Source organism: Lolium perenne, chromosome 3 (genome assembly GCF_019359855.2).
Source record: "Lolium perenne isolate Kyuss_39 chromosome 3, Kyuss_2.0, whole genome shotgun sequence".
In the NCBI taxonomy this organism is placed as follows: Eukaryota; Viridiplantae; Streptophyta; class Magnoliopsida; order Poales; family Poaceae; genus Lolium; species Lolium perenne.
The window spans coordinates 46,012,031-46,029,622 of NC_067246.2; the positions used below are offsets into that span (position 1 = coordinate 46,012,031).

The 17,592-nt window shown below is 44.0% G+C and overlaps 1 protein-coding gene and 1 pseudogene across 1 annotated transcript; both read left to right on the forward strand.

The window, feature by feature from the left end:
- Positions 1 to 10,864: 10,864 nt before the first annotated feature.
- LOC127341387 (uncharacterized) lies at positions 10,865 to 12,110 on the forward strand. Its single transcript, XM_051367221.1, has one exon. The coding sequence runs from the start codon at positions 10,954 to 10,956 to the stop codon at positions 11,890 to 11,892; it is 939 nt and encodes a 312-aa protein (XP_051223181.1). The 5' UTR covers positions 10,865 to 10,953; the 3' UTR covers positions 11,893 to 12,110.
- Positions 12,111 to 12,235: 125 nt separating this feature from the next.
- On the forward strand, positions 12,236 to 15,170 carry LOC127341386 (isoflavone reductase homolog IRL-like; annotated as a pseudogene).
- Positions 15,171 to 17,592: the final 2,422 nt, after the last annotated feature.

Here is a 17,592-nt window from a genome sequence, read left to right on the forward strand (position 1 = left end):
ATGATATAATCTTGTTATTAATAACATCCAATGTTCATGATTATGAAACTAATCATCCATTAATCAACAAGCTAGTTTAAGAGACATACTAGGGACTTCTTGTTTGTCTACATATCACACATGTACTAATGTTTCGGTTAATACAATTATAGCATGATATATAAACATTTATCATAAACATAAAGATATAAATAATAACCACTTTATTATTGCCTCTAGGGCATATCTCCTTGATCTCCCACTTGCACTAGAGTCAATAATCTAGATTACATCGTAATATACCTAACACCCATGGCATTCGGTGTTGGTCATGCTTTGCCCTAGGGAGAGCTTTAGTCAACGGATCTGCTACATTCAGATCAGTGTGTACTTTGCAAATCTTTACTTCTCCATCTTCGATGTACTCGCGAATCGAGTGGTAACGCAGCTTGATATGCTTCAGCCTCTTGTGTGACCTTGGCTCTTGTGCATTGGCGATGGCACCCATGTTATCACAGTAAATGATTAATGGGTCCAATGCACTAGGAACCACACCGAGCTCTACAATGAACCTCTTCATCCATACCGCTTCTGATGAAGCCTCTGAAGCCGCTATGTACTACGATTCTGTTGAAGACTTCGCCACCGTGCACCGCTTCGAGCTTGCCCAGCTTACTGCAGCACCATTCAATATAAACAAGTACCCAGATTGTGACTTAGAGTCATCAGGATCGGTGTTCCAACTTGCATCGGTGTAACCGTTTACAACAAGCTCTTGGTCACCTCCATAACAAAGAAACATATCCTTAGTTCTTTTCAAGTACTTCAGGATATTCTTGACCGCTGTCCAGTGTTCCATTCCTGGATCACTTTGATATCTGCTAGTCAAACTAACAGCATGTGCTATATCCGGTCTATTACATAGCATGGCATACATGATAGATCCTACTGCCGAAGCATAGGGGATATTACTCATCCTTTCTCTTTCTTCTGCCGTAGCCGGTCCTTGAGTCTTACTCAATACCTTGCCTGGTAACATAGGTAAGAACCCTTTCTTACTTTCGTCCATTCTAAACTTCTTTAGAATCTTGTCCAGATATGTACTCTGTGATAGCCCTATTAGGCGTCTTGATCTATCTCTATAAATCTTGATGCCTAATATATATGATGCTTCACCAAGGTCTTTCATTGAAAAACTATTATTCAAATAACCTTTAACACTGCTTAATAGTTCTATATCATTCCCGATCAATAATATGTCATCTACATATAATATCATGAATGCTACAGAGCTCCCACTCACTTTCTTGTAAATACAGGCCTCTCCATGACACTGTATAAACCCGAAGTCTTTGATCACCTTATCAAAACGTCGGTTCCAACTTCTTGATGCTTGCTTCAGCCCATAGATTGAACGCTGAAGTTTGCATACTTTGTCAGCATTTTTAGGATCGACAAAACCTTTGGGTTGTACCATATACAACTCTTCCTCAATGTCTCCATTAAGGAACGCCGTTTTGACATCCATCTGCCAAATCTCATAATCGAAAAATGCAGCTATTGCTAACAAAATCCTCACAGATTTTAGCTTCGCTACAGGTGAGAAAGTCTCATCGTAGTCAACTCCTTGAATTTGTCGGAAACCCTTTGCGACAAGTCGAGCTTTATAGACAGTAATATTACCATCAGCATCTGTTTTTCTCTTGAAGATCCATTTATTTTCGACAGACCTTTCGGCTATCGGGTAAGTCTACCAAAGTCCATACTTTGTTATCATACATGGATCCCATTTCGGATTTCATGGCTTCTTGCCATTTGTTGGAATCTGGGCTCATCATCGCTTCTTCATACGTCGCAGGTCCTCATCATTGTTATCCACAATCATGACATTTAGACAAGGATCATACCAATCAGAGTGGCACGTTCCCTTGTCGATCTGCGATGTTCAGTAGTTTCCACGTTCGAAGTTTCATGATCATTATCATTAGCTTCCTCTGTTGCGGTGTAGGCGGTACAGTGTACAACTTCGATGCGCTACTCTCGATCAACGAGTATAGATTCATCAATCTCATCGAGTTCTACTTTTCTTCCAGTCACTTCTTTAGTGAGAAATTCTTTCTCAAGAAAGGTTCCGTTCTTAGCAACAAAGATTTTGCCTTCGGATCTGTGATAGAAAGTGTACCCTATAGTTTCCTTAGGGTATCCTATGAAGACGCATTTCTCCGTTTTGGGTTCTAGCTTGTCCGGTTGTAACTTCTTTACATAGGCTTCGCAACCCCAAACTTTTAGGAACAATGAGCTTAGGTTTCTTATTAAACCATAATTCATACGGTGTCGTTTCTACGGATTTTGATGGTGCTCTATTTAAAGTGAATGCGGCTGTCTCTAATGCATAACTCCAAAATGATAACGGCAAATCAGTAAGAGACATCATACTACGAACCATATCTAAGAGAGTTCGATTACGACGTTCGGACACACCGTTTCGTTGAGGTGTTCCCGGCGGTGTCAATTGTGAAAGTATTCCGCATTTCTTTAAATGCATGCCAAACTCATAACTTAGATATTCACCTCCACGATCAGATCGTAGAAATTTGATCTTCTTGTTACGTTGATTTTCTACTTCACTTTGAAATTCCTTAAACTTCTCGAAAGTTTCGGATTTATGTTTCATGAAATAGATATACCCATATCTACTCAGATCATCTGTGAAGGTTAGAACATAACGATAACCACCGCGCGATGCTACGCTTATTGGTCCACATACATCGGTATGTATGATTTCCAATAAGTCAGTAGCTCGCTCCATCATACTGAAAATGGAGTCTTTGTCATTTTTCCCATTAGACATGCTTCGCATCTATCAAGTGACTCAAAGTCAAGTGATTCAAGTAATCCATCGGTATGGAGTTTCTTCATGCGTTTCACTCCAATATGACCAAGACGACAGTGCCACATATAAGTAGAATTATCATTCAATTTAATTCGCTTAGCATCAATGTTAGGTCTATGCGTATCACTACTATCGAGATCTAATGAGAAATAAGCCATTCTTTTGTGGTGCTCGACCATAAAAGATATTATTCATAAAAATAGAACAACCATTATTCTCAGACTTGAATGAATAACCGTCTTGCATTAAACAAGATCCAGATATAATGTTCATGCTCAACGCGGGTACAAAATAACAATTATTTAGGCTTAAAACTAATCCCGAAGGTAGATGTAGAGGAAGTGTGCCGACAGCGATCACATCGACTTTGGATCCATTTCCAACGCGCATCGTCACTTCATCTTTCAGTAGTCTTCATTTATTCTTTAGTTCCTGTTTCGAGTTACAGATATGAGCAACCGAACCAGTATCAAATACCCAGGTACTAGAACGAGAACCAGTGAGATAAACATCTATAACATGTATATCAGATATATCTTCTTTCTTCTTCTTGACAAGGCCGCTCTTCAGATCAGCCAGATACTTGGAGCAATTATGCTTCCAGTGTCCCTTCTCCTTGCGATAATAGCACTCAAGATCGTGCTTAGGGCCGTTCTTAGGTTTCATAGGAGGCGTGGCAGCTTTCTTGCCACCCTTCTTGAATTTTCCCTTAGACTTGCCCTGTTTCTTGAAACTGGTGGTCTTGTTGACCATCAACACTTGGTGCTCTTTCTTGATCTCAATCTCAGCAGCTTTTAGCATGCCAAAGAGTTCGTGTAACTCCTTGTTCATGTTCTGCATATTGTAGTTCATCACAAAGTTCTTGTAACTTGGTGGCAGTGATTGAAGGACACGATTAATCCCCAGTCTATTAGGAATCACTATTCCCAAGTCACTGAGTTTCTTCGCATGCCCGGTCATGGCGAGCATGTGCTCACTAACGGAGCTGCCTTCTTCCATCATACAGCTGAAGAAATGTTTCGATGCTTCATAGCATTCCATGGCCGCATGAGTCTCGAATATAGCTTTCAGCTCATTCATCAACTCATGAGGATCATGGTGCTCAAAACGTTTTTGAAGATCGGATTCCAGGCTGCACAGGATGGCTGCCGAACTTGAGAGTACCGAGTTTTCCGAGTCGCGTAAACAACTTTTACTTCATCGGTTTCATCTTCTGCAGGAGGGTCACCTAGCGGTGCATCAAGCACAAATTGCAGATTTCCGCCAGAGAGGAAGATCCTCACATGACGCAACCAGTCGGTGAAGTTGCTACCGTTGCTCTTAAGTTTCTCTTTCTCTAGGAACTGATTAAAATTGATTGGGGACGCCATCTCTACAACATATATTTGCAATAGTTTAGACTAAGTTTATGACAAATTGAGTTCAAATTTTAATTCAACATAATTAAAAATCTAAGTGAACTCCCACTCAAAACAACATCCCTTGCATTGTCTTAGTGATCACACGAACCAAATCTACCGCACCTATGTCCGATCATCACGAGACAAGGTGTGATTTCAATGGCGAACACTCAAAGTGTTCATCATATCAACCATATGATTCATGCTCTACCTTTCGGTATCACGTGTTCCGAGACCATGTCTGTACATGCTAGGCTCATCAAGGCCACCTTAGTATCCGCATGTGCAAAACTGTCTTGCACCCGTTGTATGCACTTGTTGATTCTATCACACCCGATCATCACGAGATGCTTCGAAACGACAAGTCTTGGCAACGGTGCTACTAAGGATGAACACTTTATTATCTTGAGATTTTAGTGAGGGATCATCTTATAATGCTACCGTCGCGATCTAAGCAAAATAAGATGCATAAAAGGATTAACATCACATGCAGTTCATATGTGATATAATATGGCCCGTTTGTCTTTGCACCTTTGATCTTCATCTCCAAAGCACGGACATGATCTCCATCATCTTCGGGCATGATCTCCATCATCGTTGGCGTAGCGTCAAGGTCAATGACGCCGTCTTCATGATTGTCCTCCATGTAGCAACTATTACAACTACTTTGAAATACTACTCAACATGAAATTTAAAGACAACCATAAGGCTCCTGCCGGTTGCCACAATACAATAATGATCATCTCATACATATTCATCATCACATTATGGCCATATCACATCACCAAACCCTGCAAAAACAAGTTAGACGTCTCTAATTTGGTTTGCATATTTTACGTGGTTTAGGGTTTTCGAGAGAGATCTAATCTACCTACGAACATGAACCACAACGTTGATACTAATGTTTTCAATAGAAGAGTAAATTGAATCTTTACTATAGTAGGAGAGACAGACACCCGCAAAGCCTCTTATGCAACACAAGTTGCATGTCGAACGAGGAACAAGTCTCATGAACGCGGTCATGTAAAGTTAGTCCGAGCCGCTTCATCCCACTATGCCATAAAGATGCAAAGTACTCAAACTAAAGATAACAAGAGCATCAACGCCCACAAACCATTGTGTTCTACTCGTGCAACCATCTATGCATAGACACGGCTCTGATACCACTGTAGGATAACGTTGCATAGAAAACAAAAATTTTCCTACGGCGAACACGCAATCCAAGCCAAGATGCAATCTAGAAGACGGTAGCAACGAGGGGGTATCGAGTCTCACCCTTGAAGAGATTCCAAAGCCTACAAGATGAGGCTCTTGTTGCTGCGGTAGACGATCACTTGCCGCTTGCAAAAGCGCGTAGAAGATCTTGATCACGATCGGTTCCGGCGCCACGAACGGGCAGCACCTCCGTACTCGGTCACACGTTTGGTTGTTGATGAAGACGACGTCCACCTCCCGTTCCAGTGGGCAGTGGAAGTAATAGCTCCTCTTGAATCCGACAGCACGACGGCGTGGTGTCGGTGGCGGTGAAGAAGTCCGGCGGAGCTTCGCTAAGCTACGCGGGAGATATGGAGGAGAGGGGGGCGGCTAGGGTTTGGGAGGGGGTGGCCGGCCACTTCAAGGGGGGCGGCCAGCTTGTGGTCTTGGGGTGGCCGGCCCCCTCCCTTGGCCCCTCATTATATAGGTGGATCCCCAAGTGTTGGTGTCCAAGTCTTCGAATAAGACCCGAACCAAAAACCTTCCATAAGAGGGGGAAACCTTGCCCAACTAGGACTCCCACCAAAGGTGGGGTTTCCACCTCCCATGTGGGGGGGTGGCCGGCCCCCTAAGGGGGAGTCCACTTGGGACTCCTCCCCCACTAGGGTTGGCCGGCCATGGAGGTGGAGTCCCATGTGGACTCCACCTTCCTTGGTGGTTTCTTCCGGACTTTTCTAGAACCTTCTAGAACCTTCCATAGAACCTTCCGCGACATTTTAATTCACATAAAATGACATCCTATATATGAATCTTATTCTCCGGACCATTCCGGAACTCCTCGTGATGTCCGGGATCTCATCCGGGACTCCGAACAAATATTCGAACTCCATTCCATATTCAAGTACTACCATTTCAACATCCAACTTTAAGTGTGTCACCCTACGGTTCGTGAATTATGCGGACATGGTTGAGTACTCACTCCGACCAATAACCAATAGCGGGATCTGGAGATCCATAATGGCTCCCACATATTCAACGATGACTTTAGTGATCGAATGAACCATTTACATATAATACCAATTCCCTTTGTCTCGCGATATTTTACTTGTCCGAGGTTTGATCTTCGGTATCACTCTATACCTTGTTCAACCTCGTCTCCTGACAAGTACTCTGTACTCGTACCGTGGTATGTGGTCTCTTATGAACTCATTCATATGCTTGCAAGACATTAGACGGCATTCCACCGAGAGGGCCCAGAGTATATCTATCCGTCATCGGGATGGACAAATCCCACTGTTGATCCATATGCCTCAACTCATACTTTCCGGATACTTAATCCCACCTTTATAGCCACCCATTTACGCAGTGGTGTTTGGTGTAATCAAAGTACCTTTCCGGTATAAGTGATTTACATGATCTCATGGTCATAAGGACTAGGTAACTATGTATCGAAAGCTTATAGCAAATAACTTAATGACGAGATCTTATGCTACGCTTAATTGGGTGTGTCCATTACATCATTCATACAATGATATAATCTTGTTATTAATAACATCCAATGTTCATGATTATGAAACTAATCATCCATTAATCAACAAGCTAGTTTAAGAGACATACTAGGGACTTCTTGTTTGTCTACATATCACACATGTACTAATGTTTCGGTTAATACAATTATAGCATGATATATAAACATTTATCATAAACATAAAGATATAAATAATAACCACTTTATTATTGCCTCTAGGGCATATCTCCTTCATTGACACACAAGCCTGGCTTGCTTGGTGACTATTCTGTTGCATGACCTTGCTGTTGCTGCCCAGCACACTTGAGCTGTGTGCTCTCATATACTGAAACTTGAGCCCCTGGTGTGTGCTCAGGTTTGGTCTGCTGCTGCCCTTATCTTGTGCTGTCCATGGTTTTGGACAAGCACAAGTGTGCATGACAATTGGTTCTGTCCAAACTGAATTCTTTGGCTAACACTAACATTCTGGCTAGTGTTGGTTCTTTGTTTTGCAGGTTTTGAAGATGGACATGGCCAGAAGATATTCTCCAAGTCATATAGTCTAGGTTTTAGTTTAGGAGCAATATTGTAATCTTTATTTTCATTTCTGTTTATTATTCATCAATTCTTGTATCAATAATATTGTAAAGACAATGTAATCTGTGTTGTGATATCAATAAAGCCCAAGTTTTTGTTTATGAGCTTTTGATTTATGTAATATTTATATTCTGGAATAAATATTGTATTTATGATTCACTTTGAAATTCAAAGTTGTTTGAATTCATAAGTTGTGTTTAAATTATGAATTACATTTTATATGGTTCAATGCTTATTGTTAAATGTATTAACACTTGTCAAATGAAATCAATTCCCCAAGTCAACAAGTTACAAAAGAGATCATGTCGAAATTCCCTAACTCAAGTTGCCTAACCCTAAGTGCAAAATGAGAGAGAATCTCGATCCCTCTTAGGTTTAGTTGCAATAAAGCGCGAAAATTTCCCCCGTTTTGCGATGAAATGCACATCCCATTTCTAAATCTACCCTTCGTTGTTCCTATGTTCTGGGTTATTACAAGAGGAGGAGGTGGCCGCCGGAGTAGGTCGCCGGAGTAGTAGGAGGGGGAGGAGGAGGAGGAGGAGGAGGAGGAGGAGGAGAAGGTCGTCGTCGCCGGAGTAGGAGGAGGCTGGCCGGAGGAGGAGGAGGTCGCCGGAGTAGGAGGCCGGCCCCGGAGGAGGTGGTCGCCGGAGTAGGAGGCCGGCCCCGGAGGAGGTGGTGGTGGTGGTGGAGGAGGAGGAGGAGGAGGCCGGCCGGAGGAGGAGGTGGTGGTGGTGGTGGTGGTGGAGGAGGAGGAGGAGGAGGAGGAGGAGGAGGAGGAGGAGGAGAAGTGGAGGAGAAGTTTGCATAAGAGGAGAAGTGAGGAGAAGTGGAGGAGGAGTGGAGGAGAAGTGGAGGAGAATTGGTGGAGGGCGGCAGGATGGGCACTAGGTGCGCCACAGATTTTTTTTGGACGTTAATTCTGTGGCGCATGGGCACTAGGTGCGCCACAGAATTTTTTTTCTTTTTTTTTGTATTTTGCAGAAAAAAAACTTTAACTGGCCGTAACTTTTTACTCGTTTCGAATTTGGAGATTCTAAAAATTGTCCAACCGGGCAAGCCCGGGTGAATTCGGATGTAGAATTTTCGTGGGATCATTTTGATATATTATGCGTTTTTTTTTTCGAGTTCGTATGCAACCAGAAATCCAGTTTGATGATTTTCCCACGCAATTTTGCAAAAAAAGTCAAAATTCATGTTTGTTAAATTTTAGTGGTGCTAGATGACATAATACATGGGAATCTCGAAGGATTTTATTTTTTGAAATTTCTATCTACTTCTTTTATTTTTTATAGAGGTAAAAAAGGCGATCCACGGGGGGGGGTGGGGTTGCGTGGGGAGCCAAAAAGAACTTCTGTGGCGCATGGATCTCATGTGCGCCACAGAAATGTGTAGTTTCTGTGGCGCACCATCCCTTATGCGCCACAGAAAGTCTTAATTCAGTGGCGCACGAGGAATTTGCGCCACTGAATGTCTTATTTCTGTGGCGCACGTGCTCCTGTGCGCCACAGAAATAGTGAAACCAATGATTGGGGCTGACCCCACCTTATTTCTGTGGTGCATAGTAGAATTGGTGCGCCACAAAATTAAGCTATTTCTGTGGCGCACCGTGCCTGGTGCGCCACAAAACAAATTTCTGTGGCGCATTTTTTTTGGTGCGCCACAGAAATAAGGATCGCCTATAAGGATTTTCCTACTAGTGTTTTGAGCATGCTTAAGTTTGTTGGGTATCAGTACCATATATCTAGCTGTTCCTTTTGAGCAACATGCATAATTTATCTACTGGTTTAATCAAGTTATTTTATCACTAAGCTTAAGTTGAGTATACTGAAATAAATTAAGTTGATTCGTCTAGCATGCTTAATTTGTTAGCATTGGTACAATCTATCTATGTGTCCTTTTGAGCAACATGTATAAGTTGTCTGGTCAACATGCTTAAGTTGAAACTGGAAAGTAATTAAGTTATTCTTTCTAGTATGCTTAAGTTGTGTGGGCTACAATCTATCTTGGTTTTTGTTTTCGGGCAACATGCATAAGTTGATCACTAGTCCAATTAAGTTGCATTATGAACATGCTTAAGGTACTTATTTGTCATATTGCTAAGTTGTACCGGGAAGCGGTGGATCCTGGATGGCGTAGCTAGTACCATCTTGAGCATGGAAGCCACGCCGCCTAGGTCAAACAGGTGGTGGTACCCACAATGCCTAGGGCAAGCGAAAGCCCATTGTGGCGCCTGGCCAACGTAAGTGTATTATCCATTTTAATTAACTTACTCACTGCTTCCTCGTTAAGTTGGTTTCTTGTAATGTTAAACTTTGCTGAAAATTGATGCTAAATTGTTTTCCTGCAGGAGGAGATCATTTGTTGTTTTGTGATCTCCGGGAGTCGCAGTTTCAGTCAAATTCAAATCTCCTTGCAGATGTGGAGAAGTAAGAAGAGTTGGAGTAGATAGGAGGAAGAAGGGTTGGAGTAGTCCACCAAGTTCATCTCACGTGCTGCTGCCTGCTGCTTTTTACCTTACGTGTAGCCTCATTTTTTCATGGTCAGGTGTTGAATCGGTCAAAGCTGTTGTCTGCTGCTTTTTTACGTTCAGTGTAACCACATATTTTATTGGTCGGGTGCTAAATTGGTCTAACTAGCATCTGGATGTTGGGTTAGACAAACTAGCATCTAGATGCTGAGATGGACAAAACCAGCACCGAATGCTAGCTAGCCGTGTCCATTGCTATTACTCACCTAGTAATATATGTATCCTAGGTAGATTATCACATTTTAGTACTTTATAATGGATAGAGTGGCAAGAATTATCTAGGATCTCCGTGAGATTTTAGGATCACTAACAGAAACCTTATTTTGAAATATGCGAAAAATCTGAAGATGTTATACAACATTGCTACGGGCTTTACTAGTTACTACAGATCCAAGAAATTTCAGGTCAAAACTCAATATATATTAGAGAAGTAAAGTGGAATAAATTTTACTCTGAAGCTTTGGGTGAATAGTATTTCACAACTAAATTTGTGTTTCTTGGTTCCCTAAGTGTAAGTGGAGTCTGAAGCAGCAACTTTTCGACGTCGCAGGTAATGCTGATGTGTGTTGTCACTTTTTTTGAGAATATTTAAATAATTTTTGTTTTTTTTTTCAAAATTTTGATCTCATAGATTTCCTACAGAAAACCAAATCTTACCCAAGTTGCCCGAAGCCCCCTAGGCTGCCGCCGGCTTGCCTGCCATACAAATGGCAGTATTGGGCCGCTGCCATGGACCGAGGCGGCCCACGCAACATTCTTACATTCGCCCTCCAAAATCCCCATCCCGGACCCCTAAAACCCTAGCAGCCCTCCACCAGCAACCAGGACCCCCGAACCGGCCGGCGGCGAGGCGGCGATGAGGGCGGTCACCGGAACCATCCTCTCCTCCCAGCCGTGCCCGGTCGCCAAGGTCTCGCGCGTGCTCGCGCGCTTCGTCGAGGAGTCCCCCTCCGGCCTCCTCTCCTCCGACGCCGCCACCTACCTCCGCACCGCCATCGAGGCCGCCGCCGAGCTCAACTGCTTCCGCCGCGACCTGCGCAGGCTTCAGGTTGGCGGCGAGAGCGAGAGGACACATCGGCACAAGCCGGTAGAGGAGGAGGAGGCCAGATGGGAGCCCAAGGCGGCGGAGGAGGAGGACGGTAGGTGGGAGCCCAAGGCGGAGGAGGAGTACGGTAGGTGGGAGCCCAAGGCGGCGGCGGAGGAGGAGGAGTACGGTAGGTGGGAGCCCACGGCGGAGGAGGATGAGGAGTACGCCATGACGATTCCTGCTGCCGTTGAGAAGACGAGCAGCAAGAAGAAGGGGTCGAGGGAGGAGAAGCGGGACATTGCTGCTCCTCACGGAGATGTGCAGAGTCCTGCCGGTGAGAAGAGGAGGAAGAAGAAAGAGAAGCGTGTGAAGGAGGAAATTGAAACAGAGTATGCGATTGAGGAGCAGGGCAAGAAGGCCCTTGGTGGTGCTTTGCAAGGTATGGTGTCCCAGGAAGGAATTGACAGTGAAAGGAAGGCCAAGAAGAAGAAGAAGAAATACATGAAACAGGAAGATGAGGAGGTGATGGGTGCGAAGGAGGCGGAGCGAAAAATGGTTCATGTTGGTGTGGCTGAGAATGGGCTGGCTGGTGAGGAGAAGAAAAGGAAGAAAACGAAGCACGCTGAAGTGAAAGAGGTGAAGAAAGAAGTTGTTGATGATGGTGATTTGGGAAGCGACAAGAAGAGGAAAAAGAAGAGAGGCAGAGACGGCGATAATGGTAACGATACGGAGCTAGTAGAGCATACGAAGAAGAAGCAGCGGAAGTAATCTTGGAGGTTAAGTTCAGAAGAACTCCATACTGTTGAGAAATGTGAAAGGTTTTTTGAAGACTGGTACGGTGAGGTTGATCTGTCTGTTGTATTTTAGGCTTTATAGAGGCTGTGGTCTTTTGACCACTTTGGTAGACCAACAGTTATGTTTTGTGACATCTGATGCTTATGCCATGCTATTGTTGCAATGAAATTTAAATTATTGTTATCCCTTGAGATGCCTCAGTTTCATATTATGTTCACTCTACTGCTAATGCTTACTACTAATTTTTATCAGTGTGTATGAACAATATGTAGAATCTTTGTAATGACATTCTTTCATTTGAATAAGCTGCCAATATAGATGACACTTCTTATCTTGGAAGCTAACATTTGAGACAGACTATCCTCTGTTTATTAATGAAAGTGGCGATGCAAAGAAACAACTACAATTGTCGAACTGATGGGCTTAGTGCTGCTGCAGCATTAGTATGTTTGAGGTTGTGTCTCTAATCAAGTGTGCCATTTTCCAAACCTGTAGTATGAGACTAATGTATGGCAAACGATAATGATTCCAGTAATCTATTTTCTAAACCATGAACCAGCTCTGATTCATTGCTGTCTTGTGGTTGATAATTTGTCCAATGTTCATTTTGTATTTCCCTGCAATAGTCACATACCTCTTTTGCCTGAAATGAAATGATTGGCACAGACAAAAGCTGTTGTTAGACAATTAAGAAATGTTAGGTGCATTAATCTTAGTTTAGTCAACCTTCACATTTTATATATCCTATAATGGTGTTTGTTTGTTCTAGGGTTTTTCTTTTATTTTGGCAAAGATTTACTACCTCTGTCCATAAAAGGATGTCGCAAGCTTGTCTAAATTTAGATGTATATAGACAATCTTTATAGTGTATAAAAGATGTACTATCTCTGTCCATAAAAGGATACATCTGAATTTAGACAAATCTCCGGCATCTTTTTATGGACGGAGGGAGTAGAAGGTACTGTTTGAAAAGGATAATATATTGGAAAAAATTGTGAGAAGTGACTCTTCTTGCAAATGTTTTCTTTTAGTGTGGTCTTTTAATTAAATGTAAGGTACATGGACGGGTTTTCTTCTAAGATGTCAGTCACCAGATTGAACAAAAGTCATAAGTACCTTTTTCAGATGAACTAGAAGTACAATAATCGTTGATATGTGACTAGGGTCCATCTGTGTTGGTGGTTTTGTTGTGACGTTCCTGATCTTAGAAGTACTCACAAAGGAAGATGAAAATAATTAAATGGAAGGTGAGGGTTGGTGAAACTTGTCAATCGATTCTTATGTAGGATGGAAATTGCCAGCTTTGTCACAGAACATCACAGCATAGAATTCCACCCACCACTTGAAATCACAACAAGAACCTGCAGCCTGCAGCATACAGAAACCAGTCGAGCATTTAGCATTGGAATTAGGAATATGGAGCCAGGAAAGGAGAGGAGCAGCATCCTCGTAATTGGTGGCACAGGTCACATTGGCAAGCATATTGTTGCTGCGAGTATCCGCCTTGGCCATTCAACCTCTGTTCTCGTCAGGGATGCCACACAATCAGATCCAGCCAAGGCACAACTACTCAAGAACTTTGCTGATTCTGGTGTTGCTCTTATCAAAGTATGTGTAACTATCATCCCCTGTTATCTCTCTTTCAACTACTATTTTTTCCCCCAGTTTCTGAATGGTTCTCATTTTCCTTCCTATAGGAAGAGAAAAGGAGTATTGAACTGTTAAAGGCTTTGCTATCAGGTCTTTTAATGTTAGTCATATACTCACCCATAGTATTCAATTGCCAACCAGAGTTCAACAATAAAAGCATTGTGCGATGGAGTTTAACAATTCAGGCGATTTTTCTAGTATATCTGTAACTTGGTAGTCACATGCATCTCAAGGACATGATCAAAATTTAGGCTGACTTTCAAAATTGTTCCTCCCTTTACTCCTGCAACATCTTTTTTATGCTCAGGGAGATTTGTTTAATCACGAGAGCCTTGTTAAAGCCATTAAGGGTACAGACATCATCATCTCGGCTGTGGGGCCCCGTCAACTTGCCGAGCAGACGAGGATTGTCAGGGCTATCAAGGATGCTGGCGATGTAAAGGTCAGATTATCTACTCGTCTTCTTATTTGATGATGATGGCTACAGATCACTGAACAATTCCTGTACAGAGGTTCCTGCCATCTGAGTTTGGCTCTGACGTAGAGCGGGTTCATACTGTGGATCCAGTGGCCTCATTGTACGCTAAAAAAGTCAACCTCCGCCGTCTGATCGAGGCGGAGGGTATACCTCACACTTATGTCTGCTGCAATGGATTTGCTGAAACCTACCTGCCAAGCATCGGTGATGTTACAACAGTTGGTGCTGGTCCTCCATCCAGCAAAATCACCGTCTTAGGTGATGGAGATGCAAAAGGTAAGTTGGCATCCTTTTTCTGCTACCAGAAATCTGCAGTCATTAGTCAGTGGTTGTATGAGAGTCACATCCTGCACTGATCCTGTATTGATTCTTTTGCACACAGCGGTATTTGTGGTGGAAGAGGACATAGCTGTGTACACGATAAAGAGCGGTTGATGATCCGAGAACCCTGAACAAGATCCTCTACATGAGGCCACCAGCTAACATCATATCCCACAACGAGCTCATCTTAATGTGGGAGAGGAAAGCGGGCAAGACTTTACAGATATCGCGCATCCTGGAGGTGGATCTCCTGGAGTGGATCAAAGGTACATCCATTACCGCACACCCAGACACATGGTAGTTACAGCTGCATCTCTGACCACTTTTTACAATTGTATGCAGAGGCAGCATTCCCTCTGAACATATTGCTGTCCATCGCGCTTTCCATCTTCGTCAGAGGTGACCAGGCTAACTTCGAGATTGAGCCATCCTTTGGCGTCGAGGCCACCGAGCTCTACCCTGACGTGAAATACACCACTGTCGACGAGTACCTTAACCGCCTTCTCTGACCTGCCTGTAATGGAACCCAATCACAATTGACATTCTCAATGAAGGTGGCTGAACTGGTATGTCTAATTATGTGTATGCATCTATCTTCTCTAAATTCACCAGGAAGAAGCTTGGATTTTGGTGTAAAAGTTAATAAGTTCGGCAGGAAGACTATGAACCCAAATGGCGCATGCCATACCTGCTTGATTATCATCAAGGACCGATCCATTGTGCTTTTCAAACTCAGGGTGATTATTCCTTTTTGGTTGAATAACCAATGGGACCTTTGATTAAATTTTCAGTTTCGTCACCAGACTGAAACAATTTTTCTTCACGTTTTTATAACCTAGCACCAACTCTTCAGAGTTATGGCTTCACATGCAGCAACACAATATCTCTTCCATTGCTTCAGATACAAGAACTCATATGATTCAGCAAATAAGGATAGGTTGGTGGTGTATTATCTCGTAGTACAGGCTGTTTTTCCATTTGGTCACGTAATAACTAGTGAAGCGCGAGGATAGATAGCACTAGGATTAATAGTGTGGTTGTGGTCCTTGCGAAATACTCACACTCCCGAGAACTTCTCATCGTGCTCTTTAATTACACTTGACCATTAGTATATTATTCACTTAATCATGGAAATTTTACAGACGGTATGGTAATGATTAAGGAGATGCTATTAAGACTTTTTTTTGAACAGGGGATCGGTCCCGAAGGACCGAGAAGCTAGCATTCATTCACAACGGTGGAGTTACAGAATACAGAAGGGACGAAAGAGAATAAAGAAATTACAAACAAGTCCCTACATTTTGCACAAACGACCCTAGATCTAAAACTTGGAAAGTAATCGGGTCCAGCTCCTTCTCCACCGCGACCACGCATCGCAACACGGCCAAGCACACCGTCGCCGGGGATGCTACCACTTGGGACAGAGCACCGGGAGCATGCCGAGTTGGAGCAGAGGGGCCTCCTTGTTGGCTTAGAAGCCTGGAGGTTGGACATCGCCTTCGTTAGCCGGTCGGAAAAAACCGTCGCCGGTGATAGAGGATGGGAGAGTCGCCCTTCGACCATCAAAGGTGGCAGCCATGAGAGGGCTACCACGGATGCCTCCCCAAGAGAAGCTTCAGTGCTCCCCTGCCGCAGATGCAGCACCACACAGCCAAGGACGAGCTTGCAACCTTCAGCATCACCACGAAGAGAGAGGAGAAGCTTCAAACCTTGAACAGCATGAATGGATGAATCTGCAGAGACTACACGAGCTTATTGTCGGAGATGGCGGAACTTCTCCCAACTGCTGCTTGCAGCACCACGCCAGCAGCACCCAGAGGGAGTACTCCGTCAGCCACCGCCTGCAGCTCGACAGCAGCGGCGACCCACTCCACAAACACGGCATGAAGCCAATACTGAGAAACAACTCAAAACTCTACACTACAGCTGTACAGGGAGGGGTCCCCCACCCACCACAACACCGGAGAGGGGAGGGAGAGGGGCCTGCCGGCCCAGATCTGAGGAACTAGGAGGAGGTTACTGTAGAGACCTGATAGACGGGAGGGGGAGAAGTAGATGCTATTAAGACTAGGACATGATTATGATTAAGGAGGTGTGCTATGCTTACTGAGGCTGCAAAGGCAACCCGCAGATAATTCTCAGATGTTTAGATAAAAGAGGAGACACCGTGTGCAGAAAAATTCGAAATGTCGAGGAGATTTTAGGAACTGTGGAATTTGTCAAGACAACCTCTTTGGGCCATCATGTTCTTGGCAGAGCCGGGGAGGAGGCGGCATCAATAAGACCTTAGAGCATCTCCAGCCACGACCCCCCAAACGGACGGGGGGACACGTTATCTTCGTACCGTGTTTGGAGACGTCGCTCCCCAGCCGCGTCCCCAAAACGCGGCCCAAACAATAAAATAATGCATCTGTTTTTTTATAATTTTATTTTAATAAAGAGAAAAAATTTGTAGGTATGGTGAAGACTTCAAAAAATATGAACTAATTTTCAAAGTAGTGCAACATAAATAAATTACATATTTTTTAAAAAAAAAATGAACTAATTTTTTAAACTACTTCTTCGATAGGCCTGCCTCGTCGTCCTTGTCACGGTAGCGCTTTCTACTCGTCACCTCTTCCGCAGAGGCGGTGTCGTTTGACTCGTCAGAGGAACTTGTGTCCTTCTCGTCGTCCTCCTCAGCCTCTTCAGTTTCTTCCTCTTCCTCCTCCTTCTCATGGCCGTCGTCGGCGACGGCCTTCCCCTCCTACTCATGGCCGTCGTCGGCCTCCCAATCCTCCTCCTGGCTGTCCGTCGGTGGGGTACTAGAGCTGCTAGGCATTGCAACTCTATCCCACCAATGGCGCCATCCATGAAGCTTTCCCTCGATATCCGTGTCCGATGGCAAATACAGGTTGCTCATGGCGAGAGAGGATGATGAGAGAGGAGATGAGAGATGAATGGCACCGGCCGGTTGTAGATCTGAAAGCGCATACATAGGGGTCTTATTGAGCGCAGATGGATGATGGCGTAGATATCAAAGAGAGCTGGGGTTGCTCTTCCGCGGAGTTCGCGCTCCATTCCAGCGGTTCGCGCGTCGATCGACGCAGTTGCCACTGTGACGGTTTCCATTCTCGGCAACTGCACCATCGCTAGGTAGGCGACGGTTGAGCGTCCGTTCGTGAGTCGCTGATGCGTTGGTCCCGCGTCTCCCCGCCTCGCATTTCATTGTGTCTGGCGTGTCC